General features: G+C 43.9%; 1 protein-coding gene across 1 annotated transcript in view; it reads right to left on the bottom strand.

Annotated features, from left to right (window-relative positions):
- The window catches only part of SGPL1 (sphingosine-1-phosphate lyase 1), a 31,795-nt gene that overhangs the window by 13,099 nt on the left and 6,225 nt on the right, over positions 1–12,471 (bottom strand). Inside the window, exons 2-6 of the mRNA XM_017826155.1 lie at positions 9,468–9,633; positions 7,496–7,563; positions 5,541–5,688; positions 4,103–4,182; positions 2,640–2,768 (exon numbers count right to left, since the gene is read on the bottom strand). Coding sequence (XP_017681644.1) covers positions 2,640–2,768; positions 4,103–4,182; positions 5,541–5,688; positions 7,496–7,563; positions 9,468–9,633 — 591 coding nt within the window. The remainder of the gene's footprint in view (positions 1–2,639; positions 2,769–4,102; positions 4,183–5,540; positions 5,689–7,495; positions 7,564–9,467; positions 9,634–12,471) is intronic.

The following is a 12,471-nucleotide window of genomic DNA, read 5'->3' as shown; positions in this document are numbered from 1 at the left end:
CCACACGACACAGGGCAGGACCACACAGAGATGTGTGAAAACCTCAGGAACAGCACAAATGTGGCACCGTGCTGCTCTTCCCAGACTGAAAAGCAGACCATCAGTCCCACAAAATGCTGTTTTGCAACATGCTGTGGAAATCAGAGCACAGAGTAAGTGAAACTGCCTCACTGAGAAGTCCAGACAGAAACTTTTGGCATTTTCCACGCAGCATAGCCACAGACACACTGTCCAGAAACACCAGCAAGCTCCATTTGCCTTCAGGGACCACAACCAGGCACCAAAAAGTTGGCCAAGCAGTCCCTGCTGCTTAAATCCAGTGGCCAGGGGGCCTGGCACTATGACACACTGCTTCTCAGAGAAGGCAGTGGTGACATTCAGAGAAATTAATTTTCAACACCGCAAAAGTGGAATCAAGTAAACCAGAAGCCTTCTCAGCAGAACACGCCAGTGGCCCCTCATGAACAGATCAATTTAAAGGTAACTCAGAGCATTGCACCCTCCCTGGTTTAGCCTTAAAGCCTCTGTTTTACAGCCTCACCAGCTACTGAAGTGGAATTGTGGTAGTCTGAGCCACCAGCTACAGCAGGGCCTTCCTGAGAAACCATTGCATCAGTTGGAAAAAATGCTCTTTTTAAATGACTTTGTAACTGTCCAAGTCTCCAGAAGTTACTGTGAAATGTTAATTCAGCTTTGGAAAGAAGAAAATAAGAAGTCTTTGAGGCCAACTACTTAAAGAGCATGTGACCTCCATACACCTACCCACATCTCTCTGTCAATGATTAGCAACTCTGGATGCTTCCCAGTCAGGAAGGGACACGTGGGAGGAAGACAAAAAGTCCACTGGAGACACTTGTTTGGACATGATAATTACAGGGCTGCAATTAATCTTCTGTTTCCAGCCAATCAACTCTTCAGCCCTCCCCTTCACCCTGCAAATGGGACTGTTCATCCAGCTGGGATGTAACTCCACGGCAGGTTGTGTGTCCGCTTTGCTCCTTTGTTTGGCTTTATGGCACCATCCTCAGGAGGGAGGGGAGGACTGAGGGAAAAGCAGAAGGTCTCACACTGGCTGTGTCACAGTCCTACCATTTTGGAGCAGTTTTTTACCTGTTCTGACCTCCTCTCCAGCAATTCCACGTTTCAGTTTCAGTAGAGGAGCACACAGGGCCGAGGTGACGCTTTTACAACACATTTTACGAAACAAACCCCGAATGTCCTCCTTGCAGGCTTCAGCAAGCAAAGTTCTCCAAGCATCCATCAGCAGCACACAGCTATCTGCCTGTTTTATCAGTTGATGTCCCAACTGGTGATAAAAACCAGTTTCAACAGCTTGATCCCCAGCCTCCTCCCCACTCTAGGGATAATCTCACCCCCGTTCTCAGCACTGCAAGCCAGGAGGGAGCCGAGGTGAAACGTTTCTTATAAAAGCAAAGAGGCACATTCCTTCTGTACACTTGAAGGTGGCACAAGGAATACAGTCCTGAGAAGACAAGTCAGGTCACAGGGTATCACTTCCTCCTATCAAAGGCAATCACATCTTATACTCCCACGCAGTGCACTGCTGAGTTTCAGCTTCAATGCAGCTGGAGTCTGATCCCAACTACACCTACTATAAGGCTACTCCAGTACTTAACTCCTTCGCACAACCAAGCCTCCAAGTGACAGATAAAGCCCATTCAAGCCCATTCAAGGCCATCAACACTGCCTTCCCAAGTGACCTTCAGCCACCGCCAGCCTTCTCCCCTCCCCAGCACATTTTACACCAAGCACCTCTGCCAGTCTCTGGAAAACCTCATCCGGATTCTTCTCACAGACTCAACTAACTCTTCTCAAATATTGTCTGCCAGCTGCACCTAACCACCGTGCCAGGAGATGAGACCTCACTGTCCCACACACCATGTAAACAGGGAGAGAACCTGCCCTCGGGAATTCGGGATCCTCACCAAAAGGAGAGAGAGGAGGGAAAGAAGACATGATTTATTTTTATAACAATATTTCACCGTGCAACTTCTTATCTTTTGCTCTTTGACCAACACTGAAAGAATCAGTTTAAGAACACACATTTGGACTCCTGCTAGGAATTTTATCGAGGCTGTAAAACTGGTTTCCGCTGTAGTGCACTGGAAGGCCACATAAGCCTGGAAACACAGCTTTCCAGCTGGACAGCTGACAATACATGCCATGCCTGCTTGTTGGTGACCAGCCAGCCAGCTGGCCTTGCCCTCAATCCCAGCAATCTGCCAGGCTACAGATTTCCAGTCCAGAGACTAAAACTGAGGGGAGCTACTCAAAGTAACACTGCTCTGTTCACCATCCCCCACGGACCACCAGCCAGGCTGCATTACACCACTTCTCTTTTCCAACTGCCATCGAGCCTGTGTCATTTAAAAGTGGAGAAAAAAAAGCTGAACTAAATAGTCTTGTCTAGAAAACTATTTCCCTGAGTCAAATTGTCTCTTATAAAGCTTCACCAAGAAGAGGAATAAAGCAACCATCCTCCAGCACACAGATACATCGGCATGGAATATCCCAGAGTGAGCTCGACCTCAGTCTCATCTGCAGAGCACAAGGTGCCTTTGCACCTATCAGAGTTAAAAATATCCAAAATGTCCAGGAAGTTAAGACAGGCTACTTACAGCACCACAAGACTTGGGGCCCCCGTTGAAGAGTGTACAGGCAATCCTCACTACTTCCGCTTCCATCTTCCTCAGGCCAGGGAATATATCCGGATGGAGAGGGTTACTCCAGGCAAACTCTTCATACACCTTCAGGAAACAAAGACAGAAAGTCAGCCTTGCAGATGGAGGACTGGATTATCAATGCAGCTTTGAGAACTCCCCATGTGCACTGTATAAGTAAATTAGCTGCATTTAACCATAAGAACACTGCGGATCTCCTTGGACTTAACTGCTCCTGCAAGTAAATGCCACAAGCTGACGAGCAAAAAAAATTTTTAAAAAAACAACATGTTTTTCTAGGGCATTTTGACCTTTGGGTTGATCCTATAACATATCAATAGCTCTTGCTGTAAAGACAATTTTTAAAAAAGAACAACACGCACTCTGAGATCACTTTACACAAAACAGGCCAAAAAACCTCCTTTGCAGAACTAGTTTTCAAGTTTACTATTAAGGGGGAATTCTGAAGCACAAAAAAAAAAAAAAGCACAAATGGCCACCCACACCACAACAAAAGTGGATGTGGAAACCAGTATTTCATGCTTTTCTGTAACTGTGGACTCACAGGATATAAGGCTGGAACAGGCCAGTTCCAATCTCCTGCAGTCCAGATCAAAAAGCAACTGCAGGGATGTTAAAAGAAATACAGCAGAATAATCAGCACAAACAGAGGGAATGTTTCCACAACACTCTGAGGCCCCTCCAGAAAGGCTGCTCTGAGCTTTATGTTTCCCTTGAAGTGGCAAAGAAAATGTCAACACGAGGAAGAAAACAGCAATAGAAACCACCAAACAGAGCTCATTACACTTGTTACAAAAGCTGTTCCCAGGAGTAAGACTTCCTTTCCTAGCAAAAGAACTCTGGTAGGAAATGTACTAGTAAACAGACCTTTAGGCTGTTCAGGTTATTCTCCAGCCTCCTCAAAGGGAGAAGTTCCTGAGCAGGTAAACAGACCTAACAAAGACACCACTGAAACATGCCAGTGCTCCATTGTTTAAGATTTGGACCACTCAGCCAAGCCAAAAAAAAAAAAAAAAAAAAAAAAAAGGCAACACTTTACAAACTTCTCTTTTATTTAAACCAAGAAGGATTTAGTTTTGCACAGTGAAAGTTGTTCCAGTACCAGTTTCCAGTTCACCTGAAACCAGCTCCTTACCTTCTCACTCAAAACATCTCACCTGACTGGCTCAGTTATCTCTACGAGGTGTTTTTGCAGGGACAGTTATGTGGCCAGATTTACGCTGCTCAAATGCTTCGCTACTAATTCCTCCTACATCTACTCCAGGCTGCTTATAAACTTGGGCAGCCTTAAGTTATTCATCTTCCCTATTTATTTTGAGGTGCTGGAACAGCATTAAGGGGTTTCTGGTCACCCTGAAGGTGCAGAGGGTATCTGCAAAGTTGGACTGCTTGCAATTTACCTTCACTAGCAGCTGGGTGAGCTTCTCTTCACCACTGTACACAGTCCCAGAGACCTTCCCGTCCTGCCAACGTACGTCTCCTGAAAGAGAAGGAAGAGCACACTGCTCACAAACCCAGCCATTCTCAGGGAGTGTGGAAAAGTGCATGGAAAAGTTCTACCCTTGGTTCTACAGATGAGGACTCAGCTTTTGAGATTTCCCTGGGTTTTGTGCCCCAGAGGCAGCTGTGTGTCGGGCTGAGCCCCTGGCATTGTGTGAACTTGGCAAACAGCAAGTAAACAATGACTGAAGAGTCAGCACATAACACACAGCAAGCAAGCAGTTATACTAATATGTAATCCACTTAATCCCCACCAGTCTCCCCAAACTGCTGTTCAACCAACCGAACACTAAATTGGCGAAATTGAAGCCACTTTCAAAGAGCACCCACAACCACTGTAAGCTGAGAAGAGATGGAAAGGCCAAGTTTATACTGCTAAAACCTACAGCACACCAGGCACCTCAGTCAAATGTCACCTAAACCAGTATTTCCAGGCAACTTCCAAAGGAGAGCGGGGGGGGCAAAGGGGGAAACCTCAGGAAAAGAAAAAAGAACCCAGTGAGGGAAGGAAACAATAATTTAAGGGAAAACATAGACAGAAGCAGCACTAGCAATACACATCAGCAGAAAAGAAGGAAGTTGTTACAGGATACTCTGCTGTGAATCTGCTTCTGAATCTGGAGTAGATGCACTGTTGTAACAGAAAATTCAAGGCATTTCTCAAATTTGGGATAGGAGCAGGGCAGTCACTACCTTTTCCTCTGGACAGGAAGTCACCCAGATTTGCTCATTAGGGGTAACAGTTCCACAAATCAGGGTGGAGATATTTACAGGAGAGAGGCAACTCAAATCAAGTGCCAAACACTGCTTATGTGGGCTCCAGCCAGCAGAACAACAGCATGACTTTTCCTTCCTTAAAAGGCTTTTTCAAGGTGCAGACCATTATGGTCACTTCAATTAAGAGAGACAGTCTTGGAAATTCCCTAAAAATCCTACTTGGAAGTTGCATTTTTTTTGATTATGAGTATTTCCTGGGGCTTCACAGAAAACACATTTCTGGTAAAACATCAAGGCAACTGCTCAGAAATGCAAACCAAAATGCATTCGGATAACTTCCTCCGTATTTCTATTCTCCTCAGCTCTCCCACCTCTCCATCAGTCTAGAATTCTTGGAGAAGGAATGGAATTTCAGTGTGAATACCCAAATACAGTATTAAAAGTCATAAACACAGATCTTAGTCACTTCCAGAAGGTAAACAGAAAAACCTGCAAGCCAAGAGCATCAGGGATGAAATATTTAAGGGGAAGCCATGTGCAGGAGTCACTGGAATTCGTTTAAGAGAGCAAGTGTAATATCAGGTGTCTGACAGACCCACTTCTGCTGCAGCACAGACTCACCTTTGGAGCTGTACTCTTTCATCTTCTCCAGCACTTGGGGCTGGCTCATGCCTTGTTCCGGCAGCGCTTTGATATAATCCTTTTCATCTTTCAGGAAGGATAAACTGGACGTGACATCATTCAAGGCTTCATCAATCTTCTTTTGAATCTGAAGAGAAAGGAAAAACCTATGAAACAGTGGCACTGGCCATATTACAAATACTTGAGTGTGTGCAGGACAGAACCTACTGGTTACATCAGTGGTGCTGAGTAGAACAGGAATTGCCTCAGCTCTGTGATCAAAGAGCCACAGCCTCCTTCCTGCCAACCTCTCCCTCCAAAAACAAGCTGCCTGGAACAGCAAACTGGCATACACCAGGCTCTAAACCTGTGGGAATGGTGGCTGGCACAGCCCAGAACTGTGCCCATTAAGCCATTGCAGAGTGGCACTTGGGCCCCTGCTCAGCTGCTCGACACCACCACTGCAACATCCAGACACAGGACATTCTCCACTGGGTATGGAAGAGCAGTAGGAGTTTTGAGACCCTCCCTTAATGCTTGAGAAAACTGCATTTTTATCCACCAAACCTCTCTAAGTCACAGTTTTTACTCTGCAGAAGCCTTCAGATGCGTTCTGGTCTGTACCTTGCCTCCTCTGCCACCACACACACAGTTTAGAAACTCATGAAAACAGAGACACAACAAAAAAATCTCCACTACAGGCACAGTTCAGAGATTTCTTTCTTCTCACTCACACCTTACACCCAAGAAACTCAAGACTTTTTCTCACAGAACGCTCCAAAGTAAAGATTCTTTTTCCAGGCAACACAGGTGTTGGGATAGTGACTTTTGGACATTGGAATGCCTCAAAGTCCTCACAGTAAGCAACTGACAGGTTATCAGCTATCAACCTACCAAAGAGCAAGGACAGCACACAGATAGGGCACAGCAGGAGTCCTCTGGCACAGGAGAGCAGTGTCAGCCCCAAGGAGGGAAAGCCTGGACACAACAGGAATTGTACAAGGTGTCCTTTTCTAAGAGGTAGGCAAAAAATACAAGCAGAAGAGAACTCATCTGATCAAGGGCTACTCAGGTGAGAAGGTGAAAGTTGAGGTACTTTATATAACAAAGAGGGGATGCTACTCCCTTCCGGAGGGCTGGGGGAGAATTGGAGAACTCCTTCTGTGTCTACAGCAAAAGGAAAAAGAGTTCCTCTGCCCTACTCTCTTGATAAAATTATCTGTAACAGATCTGACCCCTCGGTCAATGTGCAAATATGCCAACACACTAAGCAGAAAGCAGTGCCATCAAGTGTGATACCATCATTTACCAGGTAAAACAAACCCAGCTGGGCATTTCTTCATCACTAAGTTGCTAACGTGCTAAAACATGCTGACATTTGTGCTTGCAAGTTTCCGTGCAAAAAAAGAATCTCCCAAACCACAGCTCATGTCATTTTAATGATTACACAAAGTTCTGATAGCCTTGTGCTATACTGCTAATTACTGCTAATAGTTATCTGAACCCTAAACTAATCACAGCCAGTTCCCTGATTAAAATAAATATCCTTCCAAGTTGCACAACTTAGCTATCTCACACTTGACATTGTTTCAGAAGAGCAACTCAAGTTCTAATCCTGTCCTCCTTCTCCCAGAATTAAAATTATTTTCTTGAAATCTAACAATGAGGAAATGTTACTGGAAAATTCTGTTACCACACTGATTCTTGGTTAAAACAAATAAAAAAATTAAAAGAATCTGGCACCTCCATTTTATGAGTGCGATATTATGACAAAAAGAATAGGTAGAAATTAAATCTGTCATTCAACCAGCTGGCAGCAGAAGACATTCCAGTTGTATATCCTTGGATCATTATGATCACAGTGACATGAAAAAGATGCACAGAACTGTGTATTCTCCAAGAGAGCTGAAACAAGGACCTGGGATAATACCAGAAGTAGTTGTTCCAATACTTACTATGGCTCCAACAAGTGGCATTTTTCTCAGCAGTTTAAAGAACTGTTTTTTGGTTCGAGATGTCAAACCTGAAAGAGAAAAGTTAGAAATGAACCTATAATGAGTCAAGAAAAAAAAAGGGACTCTGAGCACAGTACTTCTTACAGAGACCATGATCCAGGTTCAGCATCACTGATCCAAGCTAAAATAATTCAGTGACCAAGGGGATAGATGAGAAAATTGAAGAACAAGGCTCAGGAGCAGGCCATGCTATGGAAACATCTGGACTGCAGAACAGGAATCCATAATTTGACTTTCTTACAAAGCAGTTCACACCCACCTGTGGAATTTTACAGGAAAGAGAGGGATTTCAGAGTCTGCTAAAGGAAAAGTCTCTAGCAAAAAGGGAAAGTACTTTTTGAAATTATCTTCTGCCTCTTCAAACCAGAATAGTACTAGAAAACAAAAACACTTAAGATGTGAAACAGGCCCCCAGACCAAAGAGGAAACAGTGACATCTGTGACCATGTCAGCTGTGGCACAACACAGATTTGCCCCATGTGTGTCCACCAGAGGTAGGAAACATGATGCAATGGGAGGTGACTCAGGGAAAGAGGATGGACAGAGGGAAAAGCAGAAATTGCACCACATGAATGAGACAAGCCATTGATGACAAGCACTGGAAAACTCCTAGGGTAGCTCTACAGGCAGGAATGAAATCAGGATGACACAGATGCTTTATAGCCACCGAAAACATCTGCCAAGTCCTGGAGGCATTTCACTTGCACGCCCACAGGACACTTACACCAAGAAATAACTCAACAAAAGATTAAAAAAAATCGACCCTTTCAAGACTTGGCAATTTTATTTACACTTTCCCCTCCCACTTCATATATATATTTCACTTCATATGTACAATTTGAAAGGCTACCTAAGGACACTAACTGGAACACTCTGTAGCAAATACTCAATGCTCTGACAACATTTCTGCTGCACATCTCACTGTGCACAATTTCATTATCAATTTTCTCAGTGAGTAAAGACTTCAAACTCCTGAAATATTCAGACAACCTTTTAAGTCAATACTTTAAAAATATACACTGTGCAACAGTACAAATACTAGCCAAGAAAATAACATAACCCTGTCCTGAGCAAAAGCTTCACACCAATTTGTTCCTTACAGACATTCCCACTGTTGAAAGACAAAGGCCTGCTTGAGAAACAGAGACACAGAGGTTGACATCAAGTTACAAACTTGGCTGTTTTTAACAAGCTGCCACTGGAGTGTAATCCTAAGGCCTGTGGGAAATGAAAAGCACTGTGTTCTCTGAGGGCAAGGTAGTGATCTCTGGCCATAACACAGCCAGGGGAAACTGCAAGTTCACCAGAAGAGATCCCACTGTCAACATCAGAAATCACTCAAAACAGGAAGAGGGTCCGGAAATTAAATAAAATTTAAAAAGAAACAAAACAAACAAGCAAAAAAACCCAAACAAAACTCACACCACCACACGCAATTATCTTGAACATCTTGAAGACGAAACACGCCTCCAACGCCAAATCAAAACCACATCTCCTCCCCCAGCAGGAAGGGAAGCAACCAAGGGTTATCCAGGCACTTTGCAGCAGTGACTCAGTTCACAGGAACCCGGCTCTGGGATAAACCTCCCCAGCGTTTGAGCAACAAGAGTGTTGCGGCAAGTAAATGGTCCAGCCAAAAGAAAAACAGAGACAAGGGAAAGGGAAGGAGACAGAGGCACATTCCAGGCTGGGCTGCTGCACCCTCTGAAGGAATGGAGGTGTTACATCGATCAGACAGGTCTTCACCTTAATTTGGAAGAGGGGTTTGTAAACATTAGTTGACAGCAGAGAGTCTGTTTTAATAAGCGTTTGTCCTTGTTTCACCCCCTTTCCCTTCTACTACCTGGGAACAACTCTGATGCCCCTCCCTTCCCTCTAAACAAAGGAAAACCCCTCATTTTCAAATACTCACTCTCAGGCTGGAAGAGGAAGCCATGCAGCCACACACTCAGAAGGGTAGAAGAAAAGGTCAAACCAATGAGCTGCCAGGGTTCAAGTCCAGCACATCGGGCATTCACAAAGCCTGTTGCTTTCTCCCAGTACATCTGGAGGACTTCCTTGTAGGGAATAACAGCATCCTGTGCAAAGGAAAACCAGAATGATATTGGGAAAAGGTTAAACGCACACAAATCAAAAAGTCTATTGCTGATCAAAAAGGTGCTTTCCAGCATGCAGACCCAATGCTCTCCTTAATTCCTGCAAACAGGAGATAGTTTTCAGCCACCTCCAGTTAAGAGTCACTGATAAAAATACACACCTTGAGAGACTTCAAATATTGAGAGAGAAGTGCCAAGAGCAGATGAGTAAAATATGCTTCTCTGCACAGTCCCAAGAACCACCAGATCTCACCATGGCCCAAGAAAAGCAACTGTGTTAATATTTATTGCCAAGGAATTATCAGGTGCTGAGTGAAGGTACCACCAAAACAGGTCTATTAAGTACCTAGGGCTGGATTTTTAAGGAAGATGCAAACACTCAGCAATTCCTTAAGTTTAGAGTCTAATTAGTACATTGCACACCAAGGGAGGACGGAAGCAAGAAACACTCTTCCACCAAAATAAACCCCAGAAAACAGTGATGCAATAACAATTCCATCAGCAAAACAGGAATTACCATCAGGATTAAACCCAAGTGCATCACCAATAGCTTCAAACCAGATGCTCTTCAAGAGCATCAGAACAGGGTGAAGAAAATTAGGTGTGCACAAGGGGAAAGGGATCTAAACAGCAGTCTTCCATCCAATTCCCTCGAAAAAGGCTTCTAGAGATAAGAATAAAGAAGAACCCATACTTTGTTTGGAGCTATGACTAACAATGTGTTGCATGCTACAAATGAAAGCTTGTGCATTTTACTTCAGTTTTTAAAGCTTTATCAGCTGACCTCAGAACCCTCTTCCAAATCCTTCTTCTCTTTTAACCAGCCTTGAAGCCTAGCTTTGCCCAGTTTTCCTGGGGAGGTTTCCAACACCGCAAAGCTTCACTGTCCCAACAACAGGGAAAGTACATGGGACCTTTCAAAAGATTTGTTACTAAACTTTGGCAGGAACAGATCGATCCTTGATAGCTGTGCTGTTGGACTGTGGGTGGGATTAGAGCCATTTGCAAAGGTGAATATAAATAAGCCACTAAATTAAAAACTGCTAAAACTTTCCTTCTCGGGACCTTTTTCAGATCTCACTTCTGGATCAAGCCAACAACAGAAGCAGCATTTAGTTGGGTTTTTTTAGGGGGTAACTGTGTCATTCCAAAACAACTGGAGAGGCTACTAACAGCCTAAAAGGAGTCACATTTTTCCAAATAATCAAAGGAGGAAGGCAGGATTCCTTGCCAAAAAACAACACTAATTAATACTCACTACTTTGGAAAAGCAATAGAATGCAAATAACGTGACAGAGTTTAAAAGAATTTAGGCAACCCAACCATAAACTCCAGCAAAACAACAGCATTTCCCATCACAAAGGAATAATTTCACCCACGTCTTAGCACGGGCTGAAGGGACACAGGCAGAATTCGGCAAAACCAGGCAGCACTCAGCTGTGAGGAGGCAAATTAGCACCTATTCACTTGGCAAAGGGCAATTTAAAAACACACCAGGCACTTCAGCCTCCAAAACAAGGCAGCCACACCAACCACTGCAATTAGGCAATGTCCCTGCTAATGCCCAGTCCTCCAATCTGCTCACCACAAAGCTGCTTTAACCCCAGAATTTAAGGGAAGAGCCACCTTTTCCAGCTAACTTAACTTAGGTTGTACTTAAGTTTCAGCGAGTTTGCAACAATCTTCTCTGGCAAATCCTTGGAAAAGAGTGTGTAGCCAACAACAATGACTTTGGTTCACTGCCTGGGAGCTAGATGCCAGGATCTCATTCAGTTTTGGAACTGCACTTAAAGGATGGAAATGGAGCCACTAATTTACTAGTGTCTCAAGAGCTGTGCTCAGCTGATGGCAAGAAAATGCTGTGGCATCAAATATAAAGTGGGCTGTGCTATTTTTTTTCCTGAATATGGAGGATACTGTAAGCTATAAGCCCTCGAATCAAAATAGAACATGATTTTCGAGACAAAAGTCACTTCAGTCAATGGCCACGTTAAAAGAAATAAATCTGGCAAGAGATTGATGTGGCTCTTGGAGAAAGTTCTGGGCAGAAGATCCCAGCTGACAGCATATTTTGTTGTCAAATCACACAATCCCCAGTGAAACCCCTGAGCACTGATATATGGTAGATCAATGGTACTTCCAAGTTTTTGAACAAATAAGAGAAGAATTGAATTATGTTAATTCCAAGCCACTGAAGAATTTCTTTCTCTTCCTTGCTTTAAAAAAAAATAATCTGAAGTCAATCCCTAAATAATAGTTTGACCAGGTAATTTTCTCTGTATTTCTCAATTTCCTTCTTCAGTCATTTCATACTTACAAGAGTTTGAAGGATGAGATTGATCAATTTAGGAGGATATTAAAAACAGGGATTAAAAAACCCAGTGAAAATTGGCATGGAAGGCAAGTTAGCAATGAAATACAACTCCCCAGATCCCCAGCTAACTATGAACTCAGGTTTTTTCCAAGTGCTTCTTTGCCCCAAAGTACCAGCAAGGTACAAGAGACCTCTACTTTCTCATTTATTAACTTAATCCTAGAGAAACCAGAGGGCATTCAGAAGGTTGCACTCAAATGTTTTTATTACATCCAGGAACATGCTGGGTTAAAGAGGCTTATAAAAAAGAGGGGGAGACTTTTTACAGAGGCAGAGTGACAGGACAAGGGGGAATGGCTTCCCACTGCCAGAGGGCAGGGTTAGATGGGATATTGGGAAGGAATTCTTCCCTGTGAGGGTGGGGAGGCCCTGGCACAGGTTCCCAGAGAAGCTGTGGCTGCTCCATCCCTGGAAGTGTCCAAGGCCAGGTTGGACATGGTTTGGAG

The sequence above is a fragment of the Lepidothrix coronata genome, unplaced genomic scaffold (assembly GCF_001604755.1).
Source record: "Lepidothrix coronata isolate B3197 unplaced genomic scaffold, Lepidothrix_coronata-1.0 Scaffold124, whole genome shotgun sequence".
In the NCBI taxonomy this organism is placed as follows: domain Eukaryota; kingdom Metazoa; phylum Chordata; class Aves; order Passeriformes; family Pipridae; genus Lepidothrix; species Lepidothrix coronata.
Note: the sequence above shows the minus strand (reverse complement) of the source record. Positions and strands in the feature narration are given on the sequence as shown.